Below are 18432 nucleotides of genomic sequence, written 5' to 3'. Positions count from 1 at the left end.
GTTAGCATGCTTACTTATTTGTGTAAAGTTGGGTACATAAATGGTCAAAAAAAGATCTGCTGCTCATTCATCACTTCCTGCCTCAAAGCGCAGAGACTGCAACAGTGAAAACACTTTTATATGGTCTGAGCTTGGAGGCACCCCAAGTGGGCAGTTGAGGAACTGCAGTTTGCAAATTAAGCCAACTAGCATTTTTAATTTTTCTAGCCTTGGGTGTTGTTATTTGCTCCTTCTGTCATATCTGCTCATCCTGAAAGCTTCAAGTTAAAATGCAAACTCTCAGGCTGTCTATTTATTTTGAAAACTATGAATAATCAACCATAAAAGCGCCACACAACATTATTCTTGTTCTTTGATCTTTTAAAGACTTTTATCATTAAAAAGCTATTTAGCTCCAGTTATTACTGGAATATGGCTCAACTTGACTCAAATAATGGCAATATGCCCAGCGGCTGACAGAGATGGAGATTATAATGACACTGGTTGATATAATGAGCAAGCAGAAGCAGAAATATTGACAAAGTATTTAAAATGTTGTGAAAAGAACTGATATTAAAGTAACAGTAAACCTGCAAAACTTTTTCTCCCTGCAGGGCGTGTGAGGAGCTGGTGCGAACGCTGGGCTTTGATTGGCTCCTGATGTTCATGGAAGAACATCTCCACTCCACCACAGTGACGGCAGCTCTGTGGATCCTGGTGGTGCTGCTGTCCAATCAGTCGATCCTCAACCGCTTCAAAGAGGGCCTGTGCGGAGGAGGCTGGCTGGACCACACCGACTCCGTCCTGACCAATAAGATCGGCACAGTGCTGGGTGAGTGCAGCAGCGTGGGTTCGCTGTCATCGCAGCACAAAATTGGAGCTGAGAGGCTGGATTTGGTTAACATTAGGCACTCGCCTTTGAGGGATGTGTGCGTGTATTAGCTCCAGACGTTCAAACCTGTAAGCACCCGCTCTTAGAACAGTCACAAGTAAGAAATCGTGATTTCCAAGGTAAATACTGTATGTTGTAACATGGCTCAGCAGACGCCTCTCCTCATTCTGGCAACGCTTTCCGTCGGAGTTGGCCTTCGTTCAGCAAACAGAGAGCTGCACAGTTTGTGCGCCGAACAGCCAAGGGTTGGTTCTCTCATTTTCACCCTCCCGCTCTCCCCTGCTGCTGCATCATGCCATAGTTCCTTTTGAACTTAGTGGTTTTCAACCTTCTCATTGCTCAGGCGTAAAAACCATTCTGATTCTTCAAAACTGGATTTACCAGCCTGGAATAATTTCAGATGTTGATGTTTGCTTTAATATTTCCATAAAACTTCTGTCTAGAGCAGGGAGATATGGCCAAAAATATTTATCACGATATAGATTTGAAAATTTGCGATAACGATATAACTGACGATATAATTGATGCGAGACAAAATGCAACTCCACAACATTACTAGCGCAAAAAAACCCCATCCATGTATTTTCACTTAAACAAGCAGCTGTTTTATGTGCATTAAACCTATATAAACATATCCTGAGCATAACCACGTATAATATCCACTGAAGTTAAAACGAGGTGCTTTGCAACATTAAACTGCAGTGTGCCAAATAAAAAAGTCAAATATGTATTTTCAGACCATAAGGTGCACGGGATTATAAGGCACATTAAGCGAAACAAAGCAGTCAGATGAATCAAACTTTATTAAACTCATTCTTCTTGCTTCCTCCACTTCTGTACCATTGATTCATTAATGCTGTATTCTATCACAGCTGCTCTATTCCCATGTTGTTGCAGTATATTAATCACTAACCTCGTATTGTGGATGGATTGTCTCAGTTGTTCTTCTGACTGAAGTTTGGTCCGTTTACAGCATCCTGCCATGCGACTGTATTTGTCTCTAACCATCAGGAACCTTCACGTTAACTTTTATCGAGTGGAAAAGTGTTTCATCCTCCAGCTTCACTGTTTATGTTATGCTAACATAGCTGAGTCGCTAGCGATCACGTAGCACATCATTATATACCAGCTAGCCCAACTTAAGTAACTTTATAAACGTCACTGCTGTTTAGTTTCCTGTCTTCATTTATGTTGGAAGTGATAGCAGAGCTGTACGTTTGAATTCTTTCAGAAATCTCTCAGTCAGAACATGCTATATCATGCTGAGGTAACTAGCGAGCTAACTTCCGCTAACCTCCTGCTAACTTCTAACTCCGTTAAATGTAATAAATTCTGTTTTCATGGATGCCTGGATGCTAAACTTCATAGTTACACCTGGTAAAGCAGCAATGCTGATCGTTTTATTAAAGATGAAAGAATTTAGACAGTTTTTAACTCTCAGTGACGCTGCAGTGTTCGTTTGACTTTGGGACCTGAACGATCTGACGGACAAACACCAAACCAGTTCCACATCACTGAAGTGGCACCATTTTCACAAACCTATTCTGGTTCATCCGTTTCACTCAACGATCCGCCTTCTCCATTCTCATTCTCCGTTGCCGCCATGCTTTTTCGGCCATGTGCGTATGAAAACAAAGGCACTGCGCATGCACGTTTTACCCATATTCTATCGCGATATGGGAATGGTATAATATGGCCCAGCCCTACTTCGGTCTTTTATTTGTATTTATTACACCATAACACTCCTGCAAACATCCAGGTTGAGAACCATTGCTTTAGCTCTGGAAACTCCCCATTAGAGACTTGCTCTAACAGAATGAGCGCTATCAGGTAGAAGTCCTTAGTTTTATTCAGATTTGGAGTTTTTCTTTTAGTGTAACAAATCTGTTTGGCTTTGATTGATTGTGTTAGTTTAGTCCTGGATTTTTACTGCAGCCATCTCCTTCATAGCTTTGCTTCATTAAACCCAAAAGTGGGCACTACACCTGCATGTAGAGCTGCCTACAGGTGCAGTAGTCATAGGGTGCCACCCTTTTACCTTTGTGCTTTATTTTTAACATTCACTCTCTCAACTTTCTTTTTAGGATTCAACGTGGGTCGCAGTGCCGGCGGGCGCTCCACATTGCGGGAGATCAACCGGGACGCTTGCCATTTCCCAGGATTCCCTGTTCTGCAGACACTGCTGCCCAAACACACCAACGTACCCGAACTCTACTTCCTGCTCATGGCTCTCTTCCTGCAGCAGCCTGTCATCGAGCTCCCAGACAGCCTGCAGGTACATGTTAGTATACCCAACCTTCTTTAATAATAATAACTAAACACGTTTGTTAGCCTCAGGGCTTAAAGTGGACCTATGCTGCTCATTTCCAGCTCCAGATTTGTATTCTTGGACTTTTTAGAGTCCCTGCACCTTCAAGTCAGAGTACAGTGTCAGTGAATTGAGGATTCTTGGAGTCGCTGCTCAGGACTTCATTGAATTCATTGAAGAAGCACTTCAAAGTCTGAGGCCGTGTTTCTCAGACAGAAAAAGGTGGTGGAGGGTTAGATTGAGATTATGTCTCTGGGCCTTTGGAAGGCCTCGTTGTCCCCCCAGAAGAGCTTGAGGTGGGCAGGGAGAGGGAAGTCTGAGCATCTCTGCTTAGACGGTTGCCCCTTTAACCCGAACTCGGATAACCATCACAGGCTGGATAGACCGACTCTTTAGGGAACTTTGCACGATTCACAGTTCAGAATTATCCTTATTTATCTCATACTTGGCCATGGAGTACTCCCTCAGGTCATCCACTCTGCAGTTATGCATTTTATATCTTACCAGTGGGACCCAGCCAACAGTGAGAGGACCAGTGCTTTGAATCAGCCGGCCCTCTGTTGCCCCACCGACCTCCTGTTCAAACAGAAGGTTTACAGAGCTAAGACAGCAGAAGCAACACAGGGATTACCACGCTGAATGAGGAAGAGCATAATGGGTTCACTTTTAAACCTGAATTTGACCTGTCAAACCAGCTAATGAATAAATACAAAAGTGGACTCGTTTAATTAGATTTACATGTATCTGTGTGACCCAAACCCAGTGTCTGTGTTTGTTCTCTCAGTTTGATCTGGACTCTATCTGGACCTTCATCTTTGGCGTGCCGGCATCCAGTGGGACGGTGGTGGCCTCCATCCATAGCGTTTGTACTGAGGCTGCTTTCCTGCTGCTGGCCATGCTGCGCAGCATGCTTAACCTGGTGAGAACCTCTAAACCTTCAGACGCGTTGGTTTCTTGATTTTTTTTATTTTTTTGGTCATTTCCTGCTTCCTCTACAGTAGCACATGCTCTAAATAAGTGTTTTACCAATGTAGTTTCCTAAACACGAACATTAATCTGCAGCCAGTTTCACAAAGCTTGTTTTTTGTGTAAAGACAGTGGAAGATTGCACAGCGATTTCTACTTGACTACAAAAAGCTTTTGGGATAATTGTTGAACCTTTTTAAGCCATTATCTGCTCATTAAATTCAAGGCCCTTTTCATAGAAGTGCATGTTTTAACAGTTCCTAACAGCAAGCTTGAAAAGCACTCACATGTGATTATGATCAGTCTGGATTCTGTGAAGGTTTTTCTTCTAATCTCCCGACACCTTTAGCGCGCTCATCCCCTGCATGAGAAGCTTCACTAGACCGCCCGTGGGCTTAGTGTCAATAACTGCTCTGAAAAGACTTTTTATTTATTTTTTGCATCAGTCTGAGATTTGAACTGTTAAACTGCTGAGACTTTAATGGAAATTCTTCTCCAGGTTTCATTGCGTTGCATCTTTTGTCTCTTTCCAGCCTTGGCAGTCAGAGGAGGAAGGTTCCTGGCTCAGGGAGTACCCAGTAACACTCATGCAGTTCTTTAGATACCTTTACCACAACGTGTCCGACCTTGCACCAATGTGGCACAGCCCAGAGTTCCTCTGTGCCCTGGCAGCCGCTGTCTTTCCCTTCAACATCAGACCGTACTCTGAGATGGTAAGTCTGTCCTTTATTTTTTCACTTAAGCAACTCGAAATAGAAATTAAATTCTGCACAAGGGAAGAACTTGCAGTGAAAATAATCTTGACCTAAAATTGCTCCAATATCTAACTAGTAGCGTTTCATCTTCCTCTCCACAAAAATGTAGAGTTTAATTTGCTGTGATCACACGTTCTGATTTGTAGTCCCATCAACACACAACAGGTACGCTGTAAATATCCCTTCAGGCTCAGTAAAACTGTAACTTATTGCCCTTCTGAGCCATGGGCCCTCTTATCTTGCTCTCCAGTTTGTTTCCTCACAATAAAAGGTGTTTGGGGACAGCTGCAGTGTGCTAGCCTTTGAATTATGGCTAAGATTTCCACAAGTCAGAGCAGCAAGAACTTGGAGGAAACAATGATCTGTTCATGAAAGATGATCTTGATAAAGGTCACATTCTTTGTAGGTCAGTGATTTGGACGATGAAGCGAGTTCTCCCACCGAAGAGTTCAAGGCCTTCACTGGGGACTCTGGCATGAACCGCAGCCAGTCTGAATACTGCAACGTGGGCTCCAAGACGTCCCTGACCAACCACCCGGCCAAAAAATATGTCTTTGACTTCATGAGGGTTCTGATCATGGACAACCTCTGCATGACCCCAGCCAGCAAGCAGACACCCATCATTGATATGCTGCTGGAGGTAAGAACACAGACATGAACCCCCATTCCAGATGCATGGATAGGAAACACTCTAACATGGCTGTTGCTTACTTTTCCCTTTATGTTGGTTTTTTCAGGCTTCCCCGGAGCGCTCCACCAGGACTCAGCAGAAGGAGTTTCAGTCCAACATCCTGGACAGCGTCATGGAGCATCTACTGGCTGCTGATGTCCTTCTAGGTCAGCAGACTAAAGTTTTGGTTCCTTCTCTCACCTCCAAACTAGAGGCAGGGGTGTAATGTATCATCACTATCACTGATGGCATTTTCTCACCTATTTCCCTGGAGTCTACAGTTAGTTCGGACACCCTGCTCATTAGGTCCATTCTTATTGCTTAAATCCTGCTCTTGTACATAAGCATGCTGCAGGACAGCTTAACTCTTTCTTTGGCTTTGAACAAAACTGTGATGGAGGCATCATGAGTCAGCAAATCACAATGTGAAGGCCGGAGATCTGCAAGCACCTTCAGGAGTTTCTGTTGTGCTTAGAGTATCGTCCTGCATCTATCTGAGGAAGAAAAGAAAATCTGTGCGCTTCAAAAAATGTGAGACAGCAAAAATCATCTCACTTACCTTTCTTTGTTTCCTTAGTAGAACACAAAATAATCAATAAAACCCATATTCCTGTCACACTGTTCTGCTAAATCTCAAAGGTAATATCTGTTTGCAGAGGCGTGAGATGCTTAGTTTTGTTCAATCATGTAATGCATTTTTAAAAAGCTGCTGTTTTTACACTCGAACAGTTTCTACTGTAATGAGGGGGAAACGCTTGCAGCGTGAGGCCTCCTTACTCCTGGAAATACAGACCAGCGCGACGCCCGCTCATGTCCTGTGTATTCACCAGGCATGCACTTCCTCTATTCTCGTATGGGACCAATCAGAAGTCACACAGACTTTGAGCTGCGTAGCTGGCAGGTGTAACCAGGTTTTCACTTGCACCTCCATCAGGCAGTGTCAGTGAGCTCATAGTTAATAAAAACTAAGGGTGAAAAAATGTTAACTGAAATAATAAAAACCAGAGAGCCTTCTTAAACTCTTTTTCCTATTTTGGTGGTATTCACCATCATAATCTGGAAACCCTCTAACAGATGTGTGACTGACTCTCTCTCCAGGCGAAGATGCCTCGTTGCCCCTCAGCAGCGGGGGCAGTTATCAGATTTTGGTCAACAACGTCTTCTACTTCACCCAGCGGGTGGTGGACAAGCTGTGGCAGGGCATGTTCAACAAGGACTCCAAGCTGGTGGTGGACTTCATCGTGCAGCTCATTGGACAGGTACAAGCAAAATGACCTCAGGCTGTTTTTGGTCAGCTGATGGTCCAAAATGTAGATTCACCCAAATAAATCCAGTGTTTTCAGATGTTATACAAACGGAAAGTCTCTGTCTGTCTAAGGCAGCGTACGTCCTCCCTTTATGTACTCACATTGTGTAGCTGGAGGCACTAGTATTTTGTCTGGTTTGTACACACATTTAATAGTCATTAGATTCACAAACACAGCATAATGTAAATCCTGTATTGTTGGGAGCAGCCTGCATTGTCAGACTGACATTTTCCTGAAGAGGCCGGAGGCAGAGAGACGGCGTCTGTGACGCCTGAACTGGAATAAGAAGGAAAACAGTCCTTTAGTCGTCTTGCAGTTAATGCAACCAGTGCAAAGTGATGCTGGAGCAAATCAGATAGACGGGGTCCTGCAGGCCTCATTTTTGTATGAGATGGGCACAGAATGAGATTTGGCTGCTGAGGTGTGTTTCTTATATTTGCTGCTTATTAGATTCAGTTTCTTTGTTTTGTTATTCTAAATAAGGGTTGCAGTGGTACCCCATGCGTATGCTTACATGGAAATGCTTTTAGCAACGTAGTAAAATGAGTCGTGCATGGACTTTGTCTTCCCTTTTTTGCGGTGGTTTGTGTACACATTGCTGTGCAGCTGAGAAGATAAGCAGATTATTTTCAGTAATTCATTTTTCGAGCCATAATGCAGTCCCTGAATCCTGGAAATATCCCTCAGTGGATTCGATGGCCATCCATTTCATCCTGAGGCGCACAGTTTGGAACTGGAATATATTTGTTATTGATTTCGTCAGTCATTTTGAAATGTACCCACTTTCTACTCAGTTTTCTCTGGAGTAACTCCAGCTGGAGTTGCTCCTTAACAAAGTGGTCGATTAAAAGGAAAAGATGTGTGATGGGTGGCACGGTGTGGTACTTCCTGCAGGTGTGTGAGTGAACACCAGGTGCTCCAGTTTATTCCAACAGTCCCAAATGTATTTGTCTGTAAGACTAGAAAAGAGGTTTTCTATGTAAATAATATTCATTTTCAATTTTTAAGACTTCTTCTGTTTCGGGCTTAAAACTGGTTTTCTCACAGTTTTGCTTTAACACAAAACAGGAAGCTCCAAAATCTGGAGCGTACTGTTAGAGCACACTTGAGTATGAACATGCAGAGTATTGATTTAAAGTCTAAACACATGTTTATAAATAGCAGACTTTTCAAATAAGGCCCTTTGAGGCCCTTAAGCAGCATTCCAATACTAAAGCTACGTTCACAATCCTCTGCATTCCTAACTCAGTGTAGCCCCGTTACAAACACAAATCTCCTCCTGCAGAAATATTTCGTCAGCAGCTTTATTCACATGCACTTCATAGCATTAAACAGCCATAACTGCTTCTCGCTTGTTTTCCTCCCGCTCCAAATTCTCCAGTCTAAGAGGCGTTCGCAGGGACTTTCTCTCGACACTATCTACCACTGTCTGAACCGGACGGTGCTCTACCAGCTCTGCCGACCCCACAAGACGGTAGCACAGCAGGTGGCCCTGCTGGATGCCCTGCGGGTCCTGACCGTCAACCGCAACCTGGTGCTCGGGCCAGGCAACCACGACCAGGACTTTGTGGCCTGCCTAGCTCACTGCTTCATCTGCCTGCACAGCGGGAGGTACGTTCTTTACATGGAGGCTGCTGTAGGCTTTTTACTTTGATTAATAGCAACAGACTATAGAAGTGCATCTATCACACCAGCAGGTGCTGTGTATGTAGGCACTCTGATATTGGTTATTCATACGTTGAACTAAATTTTCTTTCCTGTATCATTCTTTCAATATGTATTAGGCTGAGTAATAATATACTTCAGTGGTAAATCCTGTAAAGAAAAAGGTCAAAAGTAATAATATTCTTGGGTTGTAAACACACACATAGATGAGATGCATTAAGACATGTTAATGAAGGGCTTTAGTGAAATGTTGCTTTGCCAGTTTGTTGCGCTGATTGCTTTATCTGTGCTGCCGTAGCTCTTAAAGCTGTGCTGGTTGTGGCCACTGTGCACAGATGGTACTTTATTTGGATGCTTTGATTTAAAAGCTGGTTTTTGTTTTAAATAAACTGTAAATAGGAGTGTTTAGCATGTTTTCAGAATCACACTTAAAGGTGTTCAACAGATTTCATAGTGCAGAAGAGCTCTGGATTGTCCACATGTCCTGATAAAACAGAAGAGCTAGGCATGGAATAAATAATCAACAAACACGTTTTCTATGGTTATGTCACAACTTCTGTTTGCAAAGGACAATGATGTAAAGGGTTAGAAAACAGAAAAAACACAAATCATTGTCCTTTTTTTTCTGCACAGAAGACAGAAGAAAAGTTTGCATCGTGTGTTTATTTTGTTTACTGTTTTGCCGTTCTTGTAGTTAAACTCGGTGAGATTATCTGAGTCTCCCTCGCAGGAATGTTTGTATAACTAATTACCGCTGGGTCACACCTCCTTATGTTTATTTTCTGAAACCTGGACTTTGTCAGGTTTGCTCACATGCTGGTGGATTGTGATAGCAGGGGATGTATCTGGTTCTGGGGAAAAAAACAACATTTCTTTCCTCACACAGCAGCAGGTGTGGACAGACTGGATGTCCAGCCATGTGGTGAACACAACCTTCTCTAACACAGCGCTGTGTTTGACTGCAGAGATCAGACCTGTTTGCCGTGGAGAAGCCAAATAATCAAACCCTCCTCTCAGTTCTATGCAGGGCAGCATGGTACTCAGCTCCTGTGTGTGTGTTTGTGTGCAGTAGTGTGGACGGCTTCGGTTTGGAGGCGGAGGCCAGGATGACGACCTGGCACGTCATGATGCCCGCGGAGAACGAGTCTGACACCACGCACAGCCACGACGTCAGCGAGGGTGAGACAGATTCGTGTGTTTAAGTGTGTTTGACTGCGTGCAGAGCCACTCTGACCCTGATGACCTCTGCCCAGATACTGTTGTCACTTTCTTGTGTGGCACATCCTCTATATAACAGAATAACTTCAGTTTATTTACACTTTATAAATCATTTAGGCCCAGCTATGATTAACAGTGATTTGGAGTATTTAAATGACAAGCAAAACAGATGATCATGAACAGTTAAAGATACACAATAGAAATTAGAGGATACGAGAAAATGCGAGGAGTGCAAAAATAACCCGAGTGGTTTAGAGATCTGTCTGAAAGAGCGACGTCTCCTGCAGTTGTTTTACCATCAATCAGTCCCCTCACTCGTAATTTTAAAGTCCAATGAGTTTGTTCTTGCCTTAGAAACACTCGTCTTCATATATCAGCTGTGAAAATAACCCAGAAAGTCGCTGAGGTGTAACGCTTGTATTTTTGTATGTTGTGGTGCGGCATGTGCTTAGATGTTCTGTTCTGTGCTTGTGGGGGAGGTGAATGTGGGTGAATTACAGACAGAGATGGAGGGAGAGCTTAATGAATATTTTATGTGTTGCAAAGGAATTTTACAACTGCTCTGCACAAAAACAGACAGGAAAACTCATTATCGTGGTTCCTCTGCAGGGCGGCAGCTCCTGCTGAAGGCGGTGAACCGTGTGTGGACGGAGCTGATGCACAGCAAGCGCCAGATGCTGGAGGACATCTTCAAAGTGTCTCTGCCCTGCAATGACAGAGGACACGTGGACATCGCCACAGCCCGTCCCGCTTTGGAAGAGCCGGCCCTGAAGAGCTGGCAGAACCACCTGGGTCAGTAACACTGTGAAAAACACATGCAGAGGAATAAGCACGCAGTCTTTCTGCTCCCTACTTTAGCTCACTTTTTGTTTTTCTCTGCTTTGAGTAGCTGAGTGTTGCTCATGCAACCTTGAGATAACTAGGTCAGCCTCTTTTTGTTTGACAAAATAAAGTAACCCCCTGCAGACAGAGCTTGTTATTTTCTGATCTGCTGTCTTTTTAGCTAAGCTATTGCTTATGTAAGCAGATTGGTAAATGACTGTCATCCACCAGCCAAGTTTTGACTCGTCTGCTGATTAGTGATGGGTCGTTCGCGAACGAAATGGCTCTTAGAGCCGGCTCTTTGACGTGAACGACGCGAGCCGGCTCCTTATCGCGAGCCGTCACGTGGGTTTTTTTTTTTCTTTCTCTCAGCCTCTCTCTCGCACTTTTTTTCCGTTTCACTCTGCACGCGAGCCTTGTGCTTTACGCTGGGCAGAGGGGGGAGGGGCGGTAGTTACACTCAGTAGCACAGGAACAGAGCCAGAGAGAGAGAAAGAGAGGCAGGGACAACAACATTAGAAAGGTATAGTAATCATCCACAACTATTTTCGGTTGCAGATGATAAAGGATTGAGAAAGTTTATTCATGCAGGTCCATATGACAGAGAATATGCATGTTCTTTTAGTTTTCATATTATAATTTATATTTAATTGTGTTGTGGTTTGCAGTGTTTTGTGTTCTTTTCACTTTAAATTTGTAAAAGGAAAAAGCTGAAAATTTAAATATTTAAAAGTTGAAATGTGAATAGTTGATTTTTGTATTATATGATTTATTTATTACATTTTATGTGGAGTGAATAAATAAAAGTATATTTACGGTGGCCCCTAGAGACAAAGCACATACAAACTTCAAATCACATACGAACTCTGAAGCATGTACAAACTCCAAAACACGTAAAAACACGTACAAACTCCAAAACACGTAAAAACACGTACAAACTCCAAAACACGTAAAAACTCCAAAACACGTAAAAACACGTACAAACTCCGAAGCACGTAAAAACTCAGAAGCATATAAAAACTCAGAAGCACATAAAAACTCAAAACACGTACAAAAGACAACAGAAGTGCTCCAGGATGCTGGGCGCAGTGTTGAGCCTTTGTTATCTTGTGGCTACACAAGCCAGCAAGTACCAACGACCGGATTTGGTGTGTGGTAATAACAGGTAAATGAACTTTTTTTTAAATTATTTGAATATATATATGAGTGCCTGTGTATAAATACACAAACAATACACACATGCTTTCAATTGTGTAATTTAAGTGATCTAGTAGCTCTGCTTTGGAAGTTCAGTTCATGCTAGAAATGTGTTTTGGAGTTTGTACGTGTTTTGTCTCTAGGGGCCACCGCATATATTTATATATAAACATATATAAATAAAACCACTTGTTTTTACGTTAGTAATTCCTTTTGTGCATAATTTTATATTATTGTTAATAATAAATTAATTAAAGCAACAAAACAACCTGAAGAGCCGGTTCGGAGCCGAAAGAGCCGGCTCTTTTTAGTGATCCGAACCGAAAGAGCCGGATCTCTAAAAAGAGCCGGAAATCCCATCACTACTGCTGATCCAGGCTCTTTGGCAGGCAACCAGATGTTGTTAGAAGTTCTCTTTGAATTTGTAGAAAAGGCCCTAAGATGTTTTTCCTTTGCTAAGCACTTATGAAATATCTGTGGTAGAAGGACCATTATTTTTGAGAGAAGATATGATTAAATTAAAATTTGTAAATACTTGTTCTGTCTCACAAAATCCCCTTTACCTTCTGTGTTAGTTAAATCTTGGAGACATCCCGAGTAAGTTGTGCTCTTGCTGGGAAAGCTGAACTTCTGCATCACAGAGCTGTGGTTGTGAAACATGCCCAAAACTGTGAACCCACAGCAGATCAAAGTAGTTCAGACTTTTCAGATTTTCTACAGTTATTGTCGAACATCTGTTTTGTGTAGAAGAAGAGAAACCTCTGCTTTTCACTGGCTTCAGTGCAGGTCAGGCCTCAGCCCCACAGACTGAGAGAGAGAGGAAAATGTGTATTCAGGAACCAGCTGGTGAGTGGTTGTTGGAGGTTGTCGGCAGTCAGTGGGTGAAAGAAGTGGCTAAGAAGTCTACAGTGCTGCACCAGAAACCTCGTGCAATGACTTTGTTTGCCACAGTTGCCTGTATTTTGCATGGAAGACACAGACTTATCCGCAAACACTTGCAGGCTGCTCGCTGTAGTGTGGCAGTGAAGCTGTGGAAAGTGTGGTGCAACTTTTACTTTGAAGGCAAACGTTCTCCGTTACCAATTTGAGTCTGATTTTTTTTTTTTTTTGTGGGCAGCTGCAGTCATCAAACTGAGGAAGGAGATTTTTGTTGCATCATTCCTATCAGGGAATGTGCATTTTTCCTTTGGAGCACAGAGACTAAGCACGAATTTTACAGATTAACTTAAGTAATAAAATTGCATTAACACCCTCTGTCATCGACTTACATGTTTTCTTTTACTGTAAACAGCAGAGTGTTAAGATAACCACAAGGTTAAAAAAACTGAATGTACTTTTCTCTTTTCTGCCAATCAGTTCATGAGAAAAAGTACATCAGTCGTGGGGAAGCAGTGGCACCAGCGACTCAGTCCAAACTGTCCAGAGTCAGCAGCGGCTTCGGCCTCTCCAAGCTGACCGGCGTCCGGCGCAACAAGAAGGAGAACAGCCTGAATAAGAACAGCCTGTCTGCACAGGTACACGGAAAACAACAAGCACACATACACACGATTTCTTACTTACGTGTACTCTCTGAGTCTGAGCGCTTCAAATACAGGCTTGTATTTCTGGTCCACAGGAGACTTTCCAGTGGATGTTCACACACATCGCTGTTGTCCGGGACTTGGTGGCCATGCAGTACAAGGAATATCAAGAGGTAGTGCATCTCATCTCCCATTAAGGTTGCATACAAAATGTAAGGTGCAGTAACTCCTAGGCTACTGAATAAATAAATGACAGTGTTTCATATGGAAACGAGTTCAGATGTAAGTTTTGTTTTGGATTTCTCTTCAGCTAGTTTTCACAGGTGATTTTCTTCTTGTAGTTTTTGTTTTTACTTTATTGTTTTCACAGTTTTTGTCTGTCTTTTCAGTTATTGCACAATGAGCAACTTACAAAGTTCAGAACAGCTGTAAAAAGTTGTGACTCACAGCCACGCTGCCCTCCTGTTCTCAGTAAACATTCAGCAGATGTGCTTGTTGTAAAGGCAAATGTGATGAAAAACTAAAACTGAAGGCTTTAAGTTATTTTATTAGTTTCTGTAAATGCACAAACACATCGAATTTAGCTATAACAGCCTTGCACTCATGCTTGCTAGTGTTTGTACTCATCCTGGATGGTTTTAAGCTGTGATCACACAGATCCTGCATCCATACATGTGGTTACCAGGTGGGAACTTTCTGTTGGTCCTGTGCAAAAGTTAAGAACAACTTTGCACAAAGTTTATTTTTGTAAAGTTTCCTTAAGTTATTTCTGTGATCAGCGTCAGCACAAACCAGTGTGCTCTAACAGTGCAGTCTGATGTGACTGCAGGACCACACAGAAACTCTGGACGGCTACATTTCACAGCCCAGTGTTGCAGTCGTGACATTTATAATTCATAGCAGTATTTTTTCAAGTGACTCACCGCACTCTTGCTTCGTCCATCCTCTCCGTCTCGCAGCGGCAGCAGAATGCCCTCAAGTACGTGACGGAGGAGTGGGCATCCATCGAATACGAGCTGCTGCGTGAACGAGGCCTCTGGGGCCCGCCAATCGGCTCCCACTTGGACAAGTTTATGCTGGAAATGACGGAGGGGCCCTGCCGAATGAGGAAGAAGATGGTCCGCAATGACATGTTTTACATCCACTACCCGTACGTCCCAGAGACGGAGACCAACACCAACTCAGCACAGGTACTCTGCTTTAAATCGGCATTCACACGTTCCCACAAACCCCTCCAGGACTTTAGCAGATATGAAAGGACTCGTGGTAAATATTCATTTGAGGAATGACATTAGCAAGACGAATTAAAATCTAAACTGCACCTTTTTTACACCCAGGAGAAAACCTCTGGCTCCATAATATCTCAGTTTTCTCCAGTTTAATTACGAGACAGAGATGCAAATTAAATATGACAATACCGTAAAGAGAGGCATCCAGCCAGCGTAATGTCGCCCATGGTTTGTGTTTCTATTTTTAAGCCTGAGGTTAAGCGTTTAGACTGTCGCTGTCAACAAACTACTGACTGTAATACTATCGAGAAAGTGTTGGGGTCATAAATCAAATGTGCAGTAAAGTCATTTTTTAAATAGACTTAAATACTTGGTTTAAAGCACGTCAGCATTTTCTTCCCTTTTTAAATCCAAAGGTTACATTTACATACACAAAAAGACCTGGGGCACCTACACACTACACATGCCTCTGCCATGGAAACCCATACCATGAAGCTCCCTGAGCAGGTTTGGAGTTACTGGGATCCATTGATGTAGATCAGGGGTGGGGAACTCCAGGCCTCGGGGGCCGGTGTCCTGCAGGTCTTAGATGTGTCCTTGATCCAACACAGCTGATCTAAATGGTTAAATGACCTCCTCAACATGTCCTGAAGTTCTCCAGAGGCCTGGAAATGAACTAATCATGTGACTCAGATGTGTTGACCCAGGGTGAGATCTAAAACCTGCAGGACACCGGCACTCGAGGCCTTGAGTTCCCACCCCTGATGTAGATAATATCCCACTGAGATGCAGTGAACTCTGTAGGATCACGGCTGGGTGCTTAATATCCAGAGATTAAGAGGTGTGGCCCCAAACTTTGTCCATAGAGTGTATCTTCATTTACAGTCAAATACTCAGATGTTTATAATTGTATGTCAGTAACATGTGTCCAATGACATGAGCACAATATTGTATTTATAATATTTCAAATGTCTCACGGGGTGTTTTCACATCTGTGGTGTTTAGTCGGTTTAAATGAAAAACTGGTTCATTTTTCTCCTTGGTGCAGTTCGTCTGTAAACACAGAAATCACATTCAGGTGTGGAAAACCAACCACACCAAGATGTGATGTGAACATAATCCGACTTCCATCTGAACCAACTACCAGTTGTACTTTGCAAGTTTGAGCTAAAAAGCTTCCTGTAGTCACGTTTGCACATCATCCTCTACAAAGCAAAGGTCCGTGCAGGTTAGCAAGTAGCCGTGAAATGAATGCAAGTTCTCCAATAATCCCAAACACAGCACCTTTTCCTGTTTCTACTTTTGTTGCTCCCGCCCCAAACACATCTGGCGAATGAGACAGACTGAACATTCTCACTTGGTTTCTTGGTTTGTAGTGAAGTGTTTTGGTTCGTGTGTAGTTTGAATTTTTCTCTGTGTGGAAACAAATAAAATAACAGGGAAAAGCCAAAAGTTTACAAACTGATCAACTGATTCAGATCAGAATAAACTATAGGTGTGAAAACACCCATACTTCCAGACGTTCACCGACAGTAGTGCAAGTCCATGTCCACAAATTCAACAAGTGTGTCAACTAAGCAGCCGAAAGCATAACAAAGGACACCAAAGTCACAGTGAGCTACACTGTGACAGCATGAAATGCAGCCAAAGTGAAACAATATCAAAGAGAAGAGGCTGAAACTGAATCTCACAGTTGGACTGGCACGAGCATTTGTTTGAACACATGGCAAAGAAAGTATTTTAAGCATTTTCAATAAAACATGGCAAAGAAATCCAGTTTGTTTCTTTTTGAATTGAATTGAAAATGTCCTTCTTGGTGTCTGTAACTTCAGCCAATCCCCTGCAGAGCAGCAAACACTCCTTAAATAGAGCTGTAGGATGAGCTCATCGCTGCCCTGTGAGGCAGTGACACAGCCGGTGGCTCACTCTCCCTATCACTGAGACACATTTAGCTTTGTTTGCTCTACAAACAATCCCTCCTCTCTGTTTGCTCGCGGGTGCCTCTCTCCACTCCACAATAATTTATTTGGTCATGAAGATTCAGAGAACGCTTCAGGGATTCCCAGTTTTTTGTTTTTTTTTAAAACTTTTTTCTGTTTCGACATTCAAGCTTTGAGTTGACTGGCTTGGTGTGACCCTCAAAAGATGAAATCATCCAGCAGTGCTCAAATGGAAACTACGCGCATAAAAAACAAACCTCCCTGTTCCTGAAGATGCCCTTTAGGAGTTCAGATTAAGAGTTCATGAACACTTTATGAAGAGTCTCCTTTGATGCCTTCTGGAAAGAATTTAATTAAGTCCAAATTCCCCACGGCTTGGTTGCTAATGTATAATTTAATCATGCTCGAGGAGCAGTTGCAGCTTGATAAAGCCCCGTTCTTGTGCCATGGACTTGAATACCATTGCTTGCCGTTTTCACTTTAAGCGTTGGAGCTCATTTGTTTTGGCTTGCCTGCCTTGTTTGGCCATTATTGGAGGACACGCCCCCCACACTGAAGATTTTTCCATTTGATTCCACTTAAATGTTCTTGTTAGGAACAACCAAAAACACATAAAGCTAATTTAATGACCCCGTGGTTTAATTTAGTTCACTTCTCATTAGACAGTTCCAGTTCACAACAACAGTCATCTCAAGTTGTTTTATATAGCGAGGCGCAGCCTCTACAGTACAGAGAGAACCCTAACAGTTAGACCATCACTATGAGCAAATTTGGACTCAAACCTTGTAAATATTTCTCCCAATTAAAATCTAAAAATGTTCTTTTTTACATTTAATTAGCCTCTCCAGACTTTAGCATGAGAATAAGAGGATCATGTAGGATCATGTGGCTTTGAGCTGTTTGGTTGCTTAATTGAAAAACTTCCCGTGTGAGATATTAAATGGCCATATCCTGCGTGTCTTTACCTTCTTCAGCACTCCTGTCCCCCTCTGGTGCCCCTTGATTCCTCACCTCTGGTTGGGGTCTTTGACTGTATTCAGGTACCTTCTGGAAAATCCTGTTTGGCCCCCACTGATGCTTGCTGTGACTGCATGAGTGTAACATACATGTTGTTTTAAACCATGCAAGTCTGTGTGTGTGTGTGTATGTGGTCATGCCAAAATGTAGTCCAGGGGATGCGCAGTACCAGGAACTACCACAAAGGTGACTCGGGCAGATATTCAAATGCCCACCTGTGTGTCTGTGGACAGGGTGTGACAACATGAATAACATGGTACCAGTGCATTTGGCTTTAACTCTGGGAGTGCAAGAATGAAGCAGGCTGCCTGTGGGTGTGAAATCTGAAATACAGCACAGGCTGAACCACGTCACCACTTCACTGCGCTATTGCAGCAAGTTTCTGCCCTGTGTGATGCTCCTCTCACTGAAATTCTTGCAGCGTCACACAGGAGCCGTGCAAGGCTTCGTCAATATATCGACCTTTTATTTTGATCCATAGAATATAAAGATGAAGAATAACTAACTGAATCATGTGTTTTGTGTTTTGACGCTGACAAAGCCAAATTTTTTAAGTCTAATCAAAGTTGAGTCATGCAGTGCTACATGGTCTCACCTCCTCCTCTCCTCCCCAGAAACCTCTGCGTTACCGCCGCGCCATCAGCTACGACAGTAAGGAGTATTTCATGCGTTTGCTGTCCGGAAACCCCGGCATGTACCAGCACTCTGTAGAGCACAGCACCGAGGGAGAGACCACGCACCAAGAGCTGGAGCACGGAGAGGACACCATCGCTAAAGTCAAAGGTAAAGAGACGGCACTGTGGCACTGATGCTGTTAGACGTAGAGTAAGATTCAGAGAAATCCTCATTTGGCCTTCCTTTCTAGTGTTTCATCTTCTGAATGGATTCAGGAGTTCTGTCCTTCTCTGTGGGCTGATTCGTTTCTATCTTAAGTGCATCATATCTTT

At 43.0% G+C, this 18432-nt stretch overlaps 1 protein-coding gene across 5 annotated transcripts in view; it reads left to right on the top strand.

Moving 5' to 3' along the window:
* The window catches only part of wdfy3 (WD repeat and FYVE domain containing 3), a 131133-nt gene that overhangs the window by 95890 nt on the left and 16811 nt on the right, over positions 1-18432 (top strand). For 3 of the 5 annotated variants that reach the window (XM_080893938.1, XM_080893936.1, XM_080893935.1), the window contains exons 30-43: positions 594-811; positions 2956-3152; positions 3964-4098; positions 4679-4858; positions 5307-5540; positions 5638-5737; positions 6669-6829; positions 8259-8488; positions 9612-9721; positions 10370-10552; positions 13136-13293; positions 13395-13472; positions 14259-14489; positions 18100-18268. In XM_080893938.1, coding sequence (XP_080750064.1) covers positions 594-811; positions 2956-3152; positions 3964-4098; positions 4679-4858; positions 5307-5540; positions 5638-5737; positions 6669-6829; positions 8259-8488; positions 9612-9721; positions 10370-10552; positions 13136-13293; positions 13395-13472; positions 14259-14489; positions 18100-18268 — 2384 coding nt within the window. The remainder of the gene's footprint in view (positions 1-593; positions 812-2955; positions 3153-3963; positions 4099-4678; positions 4859-5306; positions 5541-5637; positions 5738-6668; positions 6830-8258; positions 8489-9611; positions 9722-10369; positions 10553-13135; positions 13294-13394; positions 13473-14258; positions 14490-18099; positions 18269-18432) is intronic. The other 2 variants (XM_080893937.1, XM_080893939.1) reach the window with 1 other exon arrangement.

This window comes from Rhamphochromis sp. 'chilingali', assembly GCF_963969265.1.
Source record: "Rhamphochromis sp. 'chilingali' genome assembly, chromosome: 10".
NCBI lineage: Eukaryota > Metazoa > Chordata > Actinopteri > Cichliformes > Cichlidae > Rhamphochromis > Rhamphochromis sp. 'chilingali'.
The sequence above is the reverse complement of the archived record's forward strand: the minus strand, read 5'-3'. Positions and strand labels throughout refer to the sequence as shown.